General features: G+C 32.9%; 2 protein-coding genes across 2 annotated transcripts; both read right to left on the bottom strand.

Annotated features, from left to right (window-relative positions):
• Positions 1 to 2331: 2331 nt before the first annotated feature.
• Positions 2332 to 5556, bottom strand: LOC148173910 (heat shock protein 60A-like). Its single transcript, XM_088035194.1, has 6 exons — positions 5422 to 5556; positions 4887 to 5060; positions 4312 to 4837; positions 3213 to 3902; positions 2987 to 3165; positions 2332 to 2938 (listed from the first exon to the last, which is right to left on the bottom strand). The coding sequence occupies exons 2-6, from the start codon at positions 5058 to 5060 to the stop codon at positions 2783 to 2785; spliced, it is 1725 nt and encodes a 574-aa protein (XP_087891320.1). The 5' UTR covers positions 5422 to 5556; the 3' UTR covers positions 2332 to 2782.
• A 112-nt stretch (positions 5557 to 5668) lies between these two features.
• grnd (grindelwald) lies at positions 5669 to 11087 on the bottom strand. The gene is made up of 4 exons (XM_088035195.1): positions 10703 to 11087; positions 7834 to 7899; positions 7629 to 7786; positions 5669 to 7574 (listed from the first exon to the last, which is right to left on the bottom strand). The coding sequence occupies exons 1-4, from the start codon at positions 10923 to 10925 to the stop codon at positions 7344 to 7346; spliced, it is 678 nt and encodes a 225-aa protein (XP_087891321.1). The 5' UTR covers positions 10926 to 11087; the 3' UTR covers positions 5669 to 7343.
• Between the last annotated feature and the right edge of the window lie 5689 nt (positions 11088 to 16776).

Below are 16776 nucleotides of genomic sequence, written 5' to 3'. Positions count from 1 at the left end.
CTGCTACCCAGGCACAATGCAAACGACCTCTTTGTTGAGGTTGCAATAACAGAAGATCAAAGAACATTATGGTAGACCAAGCTGTTAATTCACCTCAGCAGATTTCTTCAATTTGATGAGCTATTAACTAAAAACTATTCACTTTCTGTTAATATCACAGTTGCGCTGAAAAACGGAAGATTGAGAGCAAGGTTGGCAACATCGAAAACTAAAATTACTAGGGATTTAGAAGATACACAAAAATGGTAATTATCGCGTTATCGCAGTGTAAGCTGTGAGTTTTCGGTAAAAGCAAATATGAAAAATTTACTTTTGGGTAAACGCACAATTGAAAAAGGATGTAAGAAATGAAGGTTGTTGAAAATATTTCCACTCTAGGGATATTCAGGATGGACTGTTGGTACTCCTGACTTACATCAATGACTTTTGAAGAAAATCAAATTTGTAATGTAATATCATTAGAGAAAAACATTTTTTAGTATTTATATTATTTCCCGCTTCCAACATTCTCGTTGGCTCTTTCTCTTTTGCGGTTCTCTGCCTTACATGCTACTCTGCAGACTTTTGGTAGCTTCTGGTTGCCCATCCTCCTCCTGAAGTGACAACAGTCTATCAACCTCTTTAGAGCAACAAATGTTCTGATATGGATGTTTCAGTGAATAGTTGTTAAAATGTATTGTTACACCTTGAAATAATCTGAACCCAGTTCCGCCAAAATTCAAATGAAACGTCAATCTTGAAAAACCGCGAAATTTGAAAAGAAACCAAATGGCCGAAAGTCGTGGTGGTCTAAACAGCCTAAATACTAATAATACGTTGTGTTGCGCAGGTGGATGTTCTTCTAAAACAGAAGTAAAAACGTGCAAGAAAAGACCAATTTTCAGTTTTATTCAGTTTTATTCAAATCTTTAGTAATTTATTGTTCAATCACGTACCTCTAAAAACATGAACTAACTAAATTGTCAAGTCAAAAAAATATTAAACCATTTCAGGGCGTGTAAAAGTCATTTATGTTATTAAAATTATTATTATAGATTAAATTCTATGTAAAAAAAATGTTACATCAAAAGAACCACAAAGTCTTGCGTTCACTCTGTTGTTTTGTCATGTTCATGCAGGTGAATAAAAAAATATACAACAAAGTCAAATTTTAAATTGATCTCATTCGAGAAAAAAGTTTTCTAAAGTGTACGCGAGAGTAAAAAAAAGAACACAACCTACTCATTCCAATAAAAATTCAAGTTCAAAGAATTCTCTTCTTCCGAAAGGCCACTTCTGGTATAATTTTAAGCAAGGAATAGACTGGAGAGTACTCGCGACACTTCTCGCGCTAGTTCTTGCTTATTTTACATGTTTAGACTGTTTGCACTAAATTAATAAATACTGCAAGTTTCTATCGCGAGAGTCCGTTGATGAGTTCTGTCTTTTACAATTTCTCACAGATCCGTTTACATTGGCAACAAGAAGATCTCATAATTTTTAATATTGAAGTTAATTTAGTACCCTAGAACATTCTATACGACTTTTTCCTTAAATGAATAAACGAAGATGTGGAGTCGTAGAAAAAGTATAGTGTAAAACTCGCATGAAATGTTCATTGCCCGCTCGTATAAATTGCCTCAATCGCCTTCGGCTCGTGCCCAAATAATAGTCATATTTGTGGGAAATGCCCGTTGTACAAATACACAATTGTGAAGTTTATAAGGTGATCCCTTTTTATAATTAAAAAAAACATGAGACAACCATGTATAAATTACACAGCATGGAACTGAAGTGAACATAAACCAGGATTATAATAACATTTCAGAACGCAAAAATATCATCAATTAATCACACGGAACGGTATTTTACCATTACAGAATTAAAAAAAAAAACACGAGGACCAACATTTTAACATTCCGGAACGATGAAAAATCATCAAATAAACTCACGGATTTGCTGTTCCGCAATTAGAAAAGAGCTTCCATAATAGTACGACATCGCCGCTCCGTAAGTATAAAAGAAATTCCGTAATAATAGAAAACTCAATTCTGTAGTGATAAAGGTTGTTCCGGACTGATAAAAGGCTGATGCGGAATGCTAAAGGCCGTTTGGTGACTACTTGGTATATTCCGTGGTCCGTAATTTATTGCTAATGGTTGTTCTGCTTTCGTTCCGTCTTCCGTAATCGGGACAAATAGCAATGATTTTAGGTGCAAACAATTTTTTTTATTTCTCTAATGTCTAAGTATTTTCTTCTGTTATTTGATGTAATTAATACTCCATTAAACTCGACTTTTTTCTGTCGGTAACGCTTCAATTAACATAAAAAAGCGAAAGAAACAAATAAAATGTAAAAAATAACTATATTTTAACAATTAAAGTAATTTTTACAGACTTTCAGTTCTACAAACATTCTAAATGCATTGATAAAAAAAATCTATCAGATCAAACAATCACTTGAAGTTATCTTCTTTGGGTTGGTATCAAGTCTGGTGGTAACTTCAAGTTCTTGTCAACTTCCTACATCCATTCAAGTCGCGTTAAAAAAATAAGAAAACCAACACGAACATTATAAACATGTAAATTTCAACTCATGACTAACAAAATTCAAGTTGAAATCTAAGAAGCACTCCAAAATCAATCACACAAACTTAATGTAAGTTACTGATATTCGGTCAAAATATAGTGGAAGTCTTTGACGCGAACATCATTTCACAAGTTCACACACTTGGAAAGTTGCACTGGACTAAAATCTAACTAGCAAGTCTTTTCTAGGGGTGATGTGGATCAGTTCGTGGGTTTACATCATTCCTCCCATGCCGCCCATGCCTCCCATTCCTCCCATTCCACCCATGCCAGCAGGAGCTTCCTCCTTTGGAATTTCTGTGATTACTGCTTCAGCTGTTGTCAGAAGAGATGCAACGCCTGAAGCGTCGATTAGAGCAGTGCGTACAACCTGCAAAAACAACTGTAACGTCTGGGAATATCAAATAAAATATTTTACCTTAGTGGGATCAATAATGCCTCTTTCATACATGTTTACGTATTCATTGTTGAGAGCATCGTAGCCGTAGTCGCCGTTTTGTTGTTCTACTTTAGCAACGACGCTAGCGCCATCTACGCCAGCATTTCTAGCGATGGTCATGCAAGGAACTTTCAGTGCTCGTTTGACGATTTCAATACCTGTTAAGAGAGTTGTATTAAAGAATTTCTTCAACTTTTACACTTACCAATGGCTTGGTCATTATTGGCAGGTTTGATGCCATCCAAACTGCTTGAGCATCTAAGCAAGGCGGTACCTCCTCCAGGAACAATTCCTTCTTCCACGGCAGCCCTTGTCGCGTTCAACGCATCAGTGACTCTATCCTTTTTCTCATTAACTTCAACTTCGCTGCTTCCTCCAACTTTGAGCAAAGCAACCCCAGAAGCCAATCTAGCTAAACGTTCCTGCAATTTCTCCTTCTCGTACTCTGATGTCGTGTTCTCGATTTGGTCCTTGATTTGATCGGCACGTCTTGTAATATCATCCTTTTTACCTTTTCCTTTCAGGATGAGTGTATCATCTTTCGTGATAACAATTTCACCAACTTGACCAAGATCGGTTATTTTAACATCTTCCAATTTAACAATGTTGGCATCATCTCCGAATACGATACCACCAGTGGCAATAGCCATGTCTTGGAGGGTCGCATTGCGGTTGTCTCCGAAACCTGGGGCTTTAACGGCGGCGACTTGAAGGCCGATGCGGAGTCTGTTTACGACAAGTGTTGTTAGAGCTTCGCCGTCGATGTCCTCGGCGACGATGATGAGAGGTTTCTTTTGCATGTTTGCGAGTTCCAAAGCGGGGACAATGCTTTGGACAGACGAGATTTTCTTCTCGCTTAGAAGAACGAGGGCGTCTTGGTATTCTACTTTAGCTCCTGCAACCATTTTATAAATATAATAATTTTTTTTTATTTCCGGACCATTCGAATTTAATAATTTTATCTAAAACTTTATTTAGAAGCTTGTTGAATTGATAAAAAAAGTTTAATTTAGAACTTGCATTCCAGATTACCGAGTATAAACAACTAAAAACATCTTATTACATGCATGTTCAGTTATTCAAAAAGGGTACAATTAAGACGATTTCAAAATGTTTCAACATTCAAAGTATCCTAACAAAATAAACTGTAAGATTGAGACCATGCTCATTCCTTTGTTCAGAATGAGACTAACATGAACCCCAATTTAGTAGATAATTTTGCACAAGTCCGACACCTAGTCAATTAGTCACCATTGACCAAGCTCTAATATGTGCTCTCCAATAACAAAACCAACCAAACATACCCTTTGCTGTATTGACAAAATACGGAGAAATGTATCCACGATCAAACTTGAATCCTTCAATAACTTCCAATTCATCATTCAGAGTCTTGCCATCCTTAACGGTAATGACGCCCTCTTTGCCAACTTTCTTCATTGCATCAGCAATCAGATTTCCCACAGACTGATCTCCATTGGCTGAAATGGTCGCAACCTGGCAAATTTCTTCAGGGGTGGTTACAGGCTTTGACAACGTCTTAAGAGTTTCTGTGATTTTCTCAACAGCCAACATGATCCCTTTACGGATTTCCACAGGGTTGGCCCCCTTGCCCAAATTCTCAAAGCCTTCTTTAGCAATAGAACGAGCCAAAACTGTCGCTGTGGTTGTTCCATCTCCAGCTTCCTCATTTGTGTTGTTTGCCACATCTTGCACGAGACGAGCGCCGATGTTCTGGAATTTGTCTTTAAGTTCCACTCCTTTAGCAACGGTGACACCATCCTTTGTGATTTTCGGGGAGCCCCAAGACTGTTCAATGATAACGTTGCGGCCCTTTAAGGTACATGTAAAACGTGGCATTACAACTCAAGTTATATGTTACCTTTGGACCCATGGTCACAGCAACTGCATCAGCCAAGACATCGACCCCTTGGAGCATCAAAGCCCGAACTTCCGGACCGAAACGCACATCCTTGGCGTACCAACGTTGGAGTTGGTGGAGTTTGTTGGCTTTGGTCAAAGCCACTGATCTCATCGTTGAAGGCAAGCGATACATCTGGAAGAATTAAAAATGAAAATTACGTAAAATTGACGTTTGGTTAATTTTTTGAGAAAGTCAAAGCTCACTTTGCGGCGAGAGAAAATGGCTGATGTGTGACATAACCTTCAAATCACATCGAATTTGTTTCAGTCAGGACGTGAAAATTTACTAGTATTTGTCGGCTCAGTTCATGAATTGTGAAATTGGCAATAAAAACGAGATTCATAACAAAAAAAAGGGATGTAATACATGCAATTGAGCACACACCTCGTGGAAGAGGTCACGATTTTTATTGACAAAAATGAGCAAACTGACAGGTTTCTTGCAATAATTGGTTTGAAATCGTCTAAATATGAAGAGTTTGATTACAACTTACCGTGAAAAGTAGAAATAACACCACAAATTAGAAATTAAGACCGGGATTTGCCGGCTCGTCCGACTACAAGCACGTTTCTAGAAATTCTAGAACATGAGCGAAGTTATCGACGGAGTTGAGAGAGCGAGTTGAAGTTACTACTTGGTCGACTAGATGGTGCTGCTAATTTTTTTCTTTTTTAGAAAAAAAGTTTTAAATGGCGCAAGATTTTTAATGTTTTTGGGCTCCCAAGGACAAATAACGTAAGTTAATGCACAAGTACTTATTGCTTTATTTAATTAACTGTTAATAGCATGACAAAATTAGTAAGAATACACAATTTAAACGAGTTATCTATAATTAATTAGTATGTTGTATACAAAATAATTAATAACAGTCAAATGGCTGTGCCATAACATATAATAACATTTTAATTAGGTACACAGACTAAGGTACTTTCGAATGAAAATATTTTTTTTAAGTACAATGCCCAGGACAGGACAATTAAGATTGCAGTTAAAATAATGCTAATTTAAAATTACAATTAAGTAAAATAACTTATCTAAAATAAAATTGCTAAAAAAAATTCTTAACAATTTATGCTTAAAACTAAATCGCACTATTAGAAAAACAAATACAATTTTTTTCTAATATGCGAAACTAAAATTACTGTGTGGACGGATTGTTGGACGCTAATTAAGAGATTGCTAGCTCCCTTAATTAAAAAAAAAAGCAAAAAAAAAACAAAATAAAAATAAAACTTACAAACTAAACATAATGTGAAGAGTAATGTAGCGTGTTAATAATAATTAATTGGTAAAAAACCTCGACAATTATCTTAAAACGAAAGAACAATTTTTTTGATTAATTCAAATCGAAATTTGTGCCACAAAGCTACAGCAAATTTATTTTAGAAACCCAAAACTGCAGTGCTTCTTCACCTGTTGGAATCCCCATTTCTTTCGTTTTAAAACAATAAGCCATTATGAACTAGTATCACATGTGCTATTCTAGTATTTAAGCCTAAAGTAATAATACTAATAATTTCACTTAGCTGCTCATAAGGACTATATCAATTTTGCTTATTCCTCTAAAGCATATTTACAGTTTTGGAAGACCAACACCATTGTTAAGTAAATGTAAAAACACTTATTCTAAAAAATAATTGGAATGTAATGTACGGAGGGACAATCTACAATTAAAGAGTAAATACAACTTATCGTTCTTACTTCTAAATCTGTGCTAAATGCGGCTATAAGGTACGACTACTGATCGAAAAAAATCGCGTCTAGAAGGCCAAGAAGGATATTTAATTTCAAATTATTTCTCGGGGATTTTCTTCGACGCTGTTTTTTCGTTCATAAGACATGTAGATCTAGGTACAAGTTTAAATAATATAAAATTAAAGCTTTAACCAAAATTTTATAAATCTACTTAATTCTAGTGTGATGATTTGTAGTAGTATGGAGAGTATTTCTATTAGATAAGTGTGGATATTTTATAATATTAGTGTTTTAATAAAGGCTATGTTGTCTGTAACATTATTATACTGTTGTTAAAATCTATGGATTAACGTATAATTTTTGTAATAATCTAATTTACATAGTAAACAGAAGCTTTTTAGATTGCACAGCTTCCCGACTAGCAAAGTAAAATATCGTCGGCTTAAGTGTTAAGTTGCTAAATCCATTTTTGGATCAAATGAGTTTTCGATTTTGTAAAAACAAAAACCACTAGATTTAGCGTTCGATTCTTTTATGTGCTATAATTTCAGAATGAAGAAACATTCTATTTTCAGTTTTCAGATCTTAGATTGGACGACAAATATGTAAAAAATTAAGATTTATCGACCTCGGTCAAAAAAATTCAAAATGGACTAAACAATTTAACGACCTAACTCGACGATATGAAAAACGAAAATACAAAAATACTCAATTGGTTAGTCAAAAAGAATTTGGGCTCGTTTTGTTGTTTGGACTTGAAGACATCGCAGGATTGTCGTAAGCATAATCCAAAGTGCTATCCTCTGCTGGTCTTCTACTAATGGAAGTGGTGACAGTAACAGGACTATTTCCAGAATGTGTTGATTCCGTGGGCATTTCTAAACGTAATTCGGGTTTTTCAGTCACTTGATTAGGAGCAGTCGGTGGTTTGTTTTGAATTGTTTCAGTTTTCTACAAGTAAAAAAAATAATTAACTGTTTCAATGAGTTTCAATGATTTACATACTTTAAAAAACAGTTTGTCTTTGATGTTGGATAAAGTGATGTTTTTCTTCTTCTTCCATCTGTATAGTTGGATTGATAATACTACTGCTAGAGCTAGCAGCATAAAACATACTAGAACTAAAGTCACTGTAACCATGTGCGATAATCTTTGAACAGTAGCTAGAAAAAGGAAATTAGTGGTGGATGAGGACGGATTGAAGGATTACCTCTGAGATTTTCATCTCCAGCTCCGGCGCCGTCTTTTAGCATGTAACGGGAGTCGTGAAGATAATCTGCAAACATAATATAAATGTTCATTCATTTAAAAAATTCATAAACTATTTTCAGTGACTTTTATTCTGATACCACAAATCCTGTTGAAATAAAGTCACTAAAAATCGTTTAGGAATGGTTCACTTCATCACAGAATTAAAAGTCTCTAAAAATGGTTTATTAATATTAAAAGTTGTCTATCAACTTAGATGTTATAGTATAGCGACTTTTGAAGAAAACTTCTAAATATAGTAAAAATATAGAAAATTCCAGCACTCGTTCGTTTGACCATTTGCGACTTGTGTCCGAAATTATATAGGCCATTTGTAACCTCTGTTTTAGAATATAATTGCATTTCATTTTGATAATCACCGAATTTACTGTCTGCAATATCTCATTTGGATTTCATTTCATCAGATATGATTAGCTAGTTGCAATCAATCAGTCATGGAAAAAAGTTGAAATGCCTTGATTTAATGGTTAATTAACTAAAAGTTCAATAGTTAAGCTGTTTATCGGAAATACAAGTTGTAAAAAATGTGTCAGTGCATAGATCCAGTTCGTCCTTTAGAAAAATACTTTTTTGTAATTTTATTAATTACCGTAAAATTTCATGATATGGTTAATTTTTCGACGAATTTTGCAAATTTTTTACACATTTAAGCCGATTTCTCTAAAAATTAACCGTTGGATCTTGATAAAAACGTATTATTTTATGCTTCTCGATCTTTACTTCGCAAATACAGCTGAAAAACCATATAACGGCATGTAAGTCTAAAAAATTAATAGTTGAGAGTTTCGTCACAAATAATGAGGTGCGAAATAGGGGCTTGAAAAAGATTTCTGAAAGTTTTATTAAGATTAATAATAATTAAATAAGAAATAAATCCAGAAATTTTTAGATCATAAAAAATACTAAAAAATTAAATGTAATAAAAAACAAGGATTTTCAAATAACAAAAGGATCGCATTAAAAATTCTGAAACATATTTGAAGACCGTCAAAAAGGAAAAAAGTTCGAGAGACAATAAAACGTATTCAAAGTCACAATATTATCAATATTGTTAATATCGCTAATAAGTAGATATATCATGTGATTCATTAAATTTCCATTCTAGGTAGGCCGTGTATTTTCGACGTGCGTTGACTTCTTGTTCGATAACTAGCAAATCTCGCAAATATTAAGTCGAAACTACTGTAATGGTGTTAGTTACGACATCAATTTTTTTTTTCAAAGCCAACTGCGAATGGAAATTTAATGAATCATACAATATTTAAGTATGCAGAGACAATTGGTAAGTTTTATTTAGATTGCTTAATGCGCAATTTTGAATTTTTTTATCCTTCCTAAAGCATTTGTTTTAGAATTAACTTCCTCAAGATGACAAATGAGATGTATCAAGTTACGAAGCAAATGATAGTATATATTTTATTTACAATATTTTCGTATCGTGTGATTATTATTGTTTGTCGTCCATGAAAATCAATCCGAATGTTTACCGACAATTTATACTAGCGATCTGATATCGAACTTGGCAACCGAAACTGTATAAAAAGGTAAATCAAGCGGCAAAAAAATATCAAAAAAAGTCCGAAAGTCATCGAAAATTCATATTACAACAAACTCAAACTGTCCCGAAATCTCAAAGTGTCTAGTAGTAAAGTTTTGATATTTTTTTCCTGATATACCTAACAGAAAACTTAAAAGAAAGACGATAGGACAAAAATAACTCAGATTTTGATTCAATATACTCCGTTTAATAGTACAATTCGTTCTTTTTTGCTTGAAAATTCGTTTGGTATCCCAACAAAATCAGAAAACTCGCTAATAGTATTTGATTAAATTCCATAGAATTATTCTAACAATAACTGTTATCGAAATGCACTAAAATTATTAAAAGCTGTGGAAAAAATTAACAAAACTATTCCTTAAATAGACGGTTATTAACTAAATTACTTCTTTTATTTTTTTATTTATTTTTAATTTTACTTCTTTTGTGATTCTTATCAAATTTAAGTGGAAAAAGACTCCCAATTCGTCATTAATGAGAGTCACTTGTAAATATTAATTTTAAACTGAAAGTTATATGAATTACCAACCAAATTAACATGGTCAGGTTATGATTAATTTGGAATTTCCGATTTTATTAAGTATTCGACATTTAAATGTGGTATTCATTTGTTGGTATTGTTTTACGCATACATATTTATAGACTTAAATTATTTGGACGGTAAGTGCGTTATCAATCAAATTATGTATTTCTTTATATCTAATGTCGCATAATTGATAAGTATGTTTATAATTCCAGAATGACGGCTAAGCATTACCTAATTGTTTATAAGACGTAAAATGCTTGGGTCAATCATGACTATTATAATAAATACGTAAAACCTGTTTTAACCTTAATTATGTATTCGTTGTTTACCAATTTGAGGCGTATTTTTCTATTATTTAGTACCGCACGTTGTTCATTATGAAATTCCAATCTGATGAATAAATCTTGTAATTATAAATTCACGTCGGGAATGCAAATTCATCTAAAGAAATATTGTTAAATTAATTGAAGGAAACAATCATGATGAGATGACTATATGTAATTCCATCATGGATCGTATTTAAATAAAAGTTTAGATATTATAAAAAAAATTAACAACATGAAAATTAATCTGGTTTAAAAATCCTTTAGGGGCGTCATCATGAAATCAAAGAAAACATGAAAGATACTTGAAACAGTGCGCAAAATGCTGCTCTATTTTCTAGAAGGAAAGTTTACACAACCAAATATTTGATTATACGTCACTTTAGTCAAAAACACTAATTACCTTGGCAGCTCTTTACGCATTCCAATTTATCATAATTATGGGTCTTCTCATTACAAATCAGTGAACACGGCTCACATGCCAAATGGAATTGCGAACAATATTCCTCTCTTTTGCAGGTTTTTTGGCCACATTTTGTTCCATCCAACGTAATATCACTCTGAACCAAAGTAAAACTGTACGATATAAAAATCAAAAACAACACAATATCACTGCACCGGATCATTTTTGGACACTTTTTGGAATGTGATGTTAAGTAGTTTTAGGAATTTTGTATTTACATTGTTGAGTTTAGAAAAGAAATTTATATTTTAGCTAGCCATGTTGTTTGGCGATGCAACAGGTGTATGTGGAAATGGTTGACTGAGTAACTTTGCTTTACCTACCTGTATGAGTCATTGTTCTCTTTGGTAAACATTTTGGCTCTTAAAGTAAGGTGGCATAAGGTTGAGGTGGTTATTGGTATGCCGTGAAACAGGTTCTTGCTTTCCTTCCACCGTTGTGACTTTCTGCCTTGGGGAAAGTTCGGTTAAATTAAGAATTTTAAACATTAGTTTTGTCATAATTGGTTGTGTAAATTCTGCTAAAGTAAGCTGAATTTCTGTTTGTCTAAGCATATTTCTGTAAACAATTTAATTATTAAATAAATTTAGAATGTTGTAATATTATTGGTGATGTTATTGTTTAAATAACCACGCGCCATCTTTTGCAGAATATTGTTAACGCAAACAGATTACTATGTATTAGATAATAACAATTTATGTACCTATATAGTATAAAATTATTTTCATTTTATTTTTTGTTTCTCTATCTTTACCTATAATAAAGTTCATTTTATTAAAATTAGCTAATGTGTTAAAATTTTCTATATTCAGTTTAGATTTAATCGTTTCTGCATTGACAAAAATGCAATTTTATTAGGGCAATTTCTTTCTAATAAATTTCTGATGTATTTTTTTTGTTAGCAAAATGAACTCGGAATTTGCACGGTCATTTGTTAATTACTAATAAAATAGATAGAAAAACTATAATAAAAAAGAAAATCAAACTAAATAAAAGAGAGGGAAGACATCAAAAACGAAATATGACGGAACGTATTTATCAAAGGAAAACTAAAAATAGAATAAAATTTCACGTTTCTGCAATCAACTATTCACGTAATCGTTCTGTGTGTAGTAGAATTTTATTTACTTATGTAAGTTTCATGTATACATACATACAGCTGGAAACAAAAATCTTAGACGTCAATGTCATATAATTGTCACATCTTGTAAAACCCCACTTAGAATTTGTAACCCTAATTTTTGCATTGTCAATTTTGACAGTTTTAATTTTTGTGTTTCAAAATGGTTAGAATTTTCAGTGTTTCCAATATTGTAAGGATCTGATTGTAGATTTTACCACTCTGTACTAAAAAGACTATTCTCATTTTATTGCCTTTAAATACTTCAGTCATGACAATTTTGAATTGACAACTTGTCAATACTTTGATGTTTTAAACGTCAGTAATGACAATGACAGTAATGCATAGACTACACTTAAATTTTCAAAACGTCAGAAAAATGAGGTCTATGATTTTGTGTCCGCAACTTTATACAGAATGTCCGAAAAGTGGCCCACCTTAAAAGAGGTCAATTGGGTGGTCCCCCAGAGTACCAAAAAAATGTTGAAAAAATTTCAGATTCTCTGTTTTCGCAGGGGGACCAAAGAAAATTAAGAAAATGGCAACATTGCAGAAATTGAAAGCACCTGGGTACTTTAAGACACCTCTAACAGCTAAAAAAAAATTTACTCTTTGCCACAAGTTTCCAAAAGTGAGCTGTCTTTAATTGTTTGCTAAGAAATTGCTTGCTATTTTCTTTTTTTTTTTGATCTGCAATGCGTATTTTTTTTTTAATATAGGAGTGGCAACTAATGGATGACAAAATTTTCAGTTTTCTTTTAGTTAATTTTTGTTTACTAAATCACTTGCAAAGTCTATTTTGTTCTACCACATTTTGGCACACTCCATAACTAATAATGAGCAGTGCCTATTATTAAATAACCAGCATGCCTACTTAAGATAAAATTCCCAAATAAAAATTAACATTTCGCGAGAATCTACGTGAGAATTATAAGGTTCTAAGTGATTTTTTGTGAAAATTTAAATTGTCTGTTTTGCGATTTTTTTTAAACATTTTCTATCATGTATAAAAAAGAAGTGAGTTAATATTTTAACAAGCCGAATTGATTTTAATAGATCCTGCCATTTTTTTTAAATAAATGCTTAATAAATTAAAGAGATATCACTGATAAACGTGAACACTGATCAATTTAATGCAAATGTTAGCTCTCAGGTCGCGATTTAACATTTAGTTAACATTGTTTGTATCTAATTCAAAATGGTGAAGTGTACTTCTCGAAAAACGAATGCTGAAACCATAAGTAACATTCTGTTAAAATTCATTTCTTCTCCGTAATGTCTTTATATTTCATACCAAAGTAAGGTTACTACCACAGAATATAAAAAATCCATTGGGAAAAGAAAGCGCAAAAGAAAATTGCCCAAGAGTCGAAAAAGACAAAGAAAAATTAGAAAGAAAAGAAGCAGAAAGCAAATCGTCGTCTAAGCGACATCCGTACAATCAGGTGTGAAAATATTTTGTTACTACTTTTTCTCAGATAAATTTTTCACTGGAAATTGACTGGTAGAAATTATTTTTTGTATTTTTGAATAGATCTAACCTTAAGCCAATCATTGAAAAAAATTACTTACACTGCCAAAAAACAGGTGTTTGCCGCTTAGACGACGAAATGTGCTATTCTGAGCCAAAAAAAAACTAGAAAAAAAGACATTGGCAATAAATAATTTTTGTTACAATTATACCAATTTATAATTTTGCAGTTTTGGTAATCCCCTAGAGTGTCTTGAAATGGTGCCCACTATTAGTCGAGAGCGGAGCCGACAATTGGCAAAAAAAGTGCCTATAATTAGATTAAAGCTGTGTCTTGTGAATTTTGGAGATTTACGAGTTTTTAACATTATCTGGTGGAGGTTTACAACTATTTTTACAACAAATTAAAGTTTTTCTAAGAAAAATAACAACACTCTTACAGACGTAGAACAAAAATTCAATTTTATACAGCGTTTGTTGAGAAATCTGTTAATAGTGCCTATTATTGGTAGTTTTACCCCACCTCTTCGGGGTATTAAATCGATTAAAACTGTCACCATATGTTAAGCCTCATATGGACTTAAATTATAATGTCCAACTGAGGTGCTGCATCACTGTTACTGCAATTTTGCACTACAGAATCGGAAAAATTAAGGCTTGAATAACCATAAACTTGGTTTTTAGACGACACTGACTGAATCTTTGTTGTGTAACACTATTTAGTTATCATCGAATCTGTAATTTTGTTTTGTTTAACACGTTCAGTGCGGACATCAGCCGAGGCTGATCGCGATCTTTTATTCGTTGTAAAACGAAGCTATAGCTCCATTTTTGTTAAGCCGAGTTAACTACAAGAAGTGTTGTTTTTCAGTGTATTTTACAATCACATTTTTTTCCTAATATTTATATTAATTTCTTTAAAAATCCGAAAAAATGTAAAGTTGATTCCGTTGTCGTTTTTGGGTCAACAACAATAGTTTTTTGCACTTCTTTCTTACTTTGTATGCTATTTTTGTAGCTTAGTTTGATAGAAGGTGTAGCATTTAGCATAGATACTTCCAAATAAATTTAAAAAATATTTGAATTTTACTCAAGGAAATTTTTATTTTTTATTTTTGTAAATTTTTATAAAGATTAATTTTCCCCTTCTCCGAGAGTATCTTTCAAATTATACAGAATGCTCATAGAGGAAATGTCATCTCTAATTATCTAAAACTTTCAAAACGTCATTTTCAATGTTTTTTTTGACAAAAATATAAAAAAAATAGACCGTTGGCAATTATTAGTAAAATACGACTGAACGTTTTAAAAAGGCTTTCAACTTGTCTAAAATACAGGGTGTTCAAAAAATGGCGGACCAACTATTCACTACGTGAATCTTCAGATAATAACTAGTAGCTAAATTAAGTTTTTTCAATTACTGAGTGCTTCGTTGGAAATCTACAGCCACTTAAAGGGGCGCTAATTATGGCACAAATTTTTCCTTATAATGAACTCAAGGTTTACAAAATTCAACTAGAGTTCATGTTTTGGATGATATTTACATACCTAAATGCCTTAAATGCCTTAAATGTTGATGCAAAACGTTATTTTGCACTTTTAAAATTAAGCTCAAAAGCGCAAAATTAATCTGGCAACATTTCACTTCAAGAATTCAGTAATTAATTGTTGCCTAGTGCCTGACAATGACCATTTTTTTAGAAAAGTCAAACATTTTTTAGGTGTCACAAACTAGAGGAGTTTATTTCTTTAATGATGTATAATTTTGCTGAATATACCGACACGTGATGGAAACAGTCGAGAAGCAGTAAGGGGCAGTAAGGCTTGTGAATTTCGTAACTGGCAAATTCCCTTCAAGAATACTTTTCAAAGAGTTTATCAACAGGTACGTGAGACGGGTCGATTGGAACCAAATGTATCAGGATCCTGGAGGACCCAGGACTATTCGCACACCAAGAAGAGAACAAATGGTTCTTGATCTGCTTTGTGACTTTTACTGGTCAGGTGTTATCAAAATTAATTGCAAACCATAGTAACCAATTACATGATTTATTAACAATTGTAACTACCAAAGTGTTGCTCTGGTTTCAAAATTATACTCCTAATAATTACCGAAAGAAAGAACAGTGTTGCCGTTTTTCGCAATATTTAAAGTTATTTTGCTCCCTTACAAAGCTTCAAATAAAAATTTTAAACAGCATTTCCAATTCACAGCGTCTTAGAGTTTGACGTTCTTATCAGTTGGTCCGCTATTTTTTGAACACCTTATATACAGGGTCTATCAGAACTGGCGGACCAAAATCATCCCATGGATAAATGATCTTCTGCAGATAAAGAGAAAATTGTTTAAAAAAATCCATTCTTGTTGGCTTTTAAAATAAGAACGGTTTTAATTGACCAATCGTGTTGTAGATGTAAAATTACCTTAAAACATATATTTTTTACCATAGAAACCTATTTAATTGTTGCAAAAAATAATTGACTGTTATGTCATAACAAAGAATTTCTGACAATTAGACAGTCATTCCAAACGTTGATTTGTGGTTTCATTGTATTTAATAATTAATTATGTTTACCCCGGAAGAATATTTTGATATGGTCTTGTTGTATGGAGAGTGTAATCGCAGCTATCCAGCAATACGCACTTCGTTTTCCAAATAGGGAACAGCCTAGCCGAAATGTTATTTTAAGATTAGTACAGAGAGGAAGAGAATCTGGTAATTTAAAAGTATGCAGAAGGGAGGTTGGGGGTGCCCCAAGAACTGCGAGAACCGTGGACAACGAGGAAGCGGTTATTGAGATTTTTGAAGAGGAACCTGAAACGAGCATTAGTATTGTGGCCAGAAATCTTGAAATGTCCACCTCTTCTGTTCAACGTATTCTTAAAGACGAACGAATGCACCCATTTCATTATACTAAAGTGCAATGTCTTACGCCGGAAGATTATCCTCTAAGAGTGGAGTTTTGTACTTGGCTTCTGCGGGAACATGAAGCAAATGAGAACTTCGTCAAAAGCATATTGTTTACAGACGAATCTTGCTTTCAAAAAGATGGATTTTTCAATCAAAGAAATTTTCATGTTTGGGGGCGAGATAATCCGCACGTCTTCAGGCAAAGTAATCCCCAGCAAAGATTTTCTGTCAATCTTTGGGCTGGAATTTTTGGGAACGCCATAGTAAATTGTTTTGAGAACAAGTTATACGCAATTATAAAACATCACATTCTTTCAGGTTGGCCCGTCCGTACGAATTTCCCGCCAGACTCAACGGCCAAATTTATACAAATTTTTTAGTTGATGATTTGGACATGCTGCTAGACAATATTCCTCTACAAAGATTAAGAAATGTTGACATTAACAATATTTGGTTCCAACATGATGGATGCCCAGCACATTTTGCAAATGTAACTAGGAACCATTTAGAT

This window comes from Gnatocerus cornutus, chromosome 5 (assembly GCF_029298725.1).
Source record: "Gnatocerus cornutus isolate USDA-ARS CGAHR chromosome 5, icGnaCorn1.1, whole genome shotgun sequence".
In the NCBI taxonomy this organism is placed as follows: domain Eukaryota; kingdom Metazoa; phylum Arthropoda; class Insecta; order Coleoptera; family Tenebrionidae; genus Gnatocerus; species Gnatocerus cornutus.
The sequence above is the reverse complement of the archived record's forward strand: the minus strand, read 5'-3'. Positions and strand labels throughout refer to the sequence as shown.

Excerpts from the sequence above, each read along its gene's own strand:
- grnd (XM_088035195.1), bottom strand. The coding sequence starts at position 10,925 with ATGATCCGGTGCAGTGATATTGTGTTGTTTTTGATTTTTATATCGTAC. Across the intron at positions 7,900-10,702 it reads ATGCGTAAAGAGCTGCCAAG|ATTATCTTCACGACTCCCGT; the intron begins GTAATTAGTGTT and ends TTATGTTTGCAG. Across the intron at positions 7,787-7,833 it reads TGGAGATGAAAATCTCAGAG|CTACTGTTCAAAGATTATCG; the intron begins GTAATCCTTCAA and ends TCCTTTTTCTAG.
- LOC148173910 (XM_088035194.1), bottom strand. The coding sequence starts at position 5,060 with ATGTATCGCTTGCCTTCAACGATGAGATCAGTGGCTTTGACCAAAGCC. Across the intron at positions 4,838-4,886 it reads CTGTGACCATGGGTCCAAAG|GGCCGCAACGTTATCATTGA; the intron begins GTAACATATAAC and ends TGTACCTTAAAG. Across the intron at positions 2,939-2,986 it reads GCATTATTGATCCCACTAAG|GTTGTACGCACTGCTCTAAT; the intron begins GTAAAATATTTT and ends TTGTTTTTGCAG.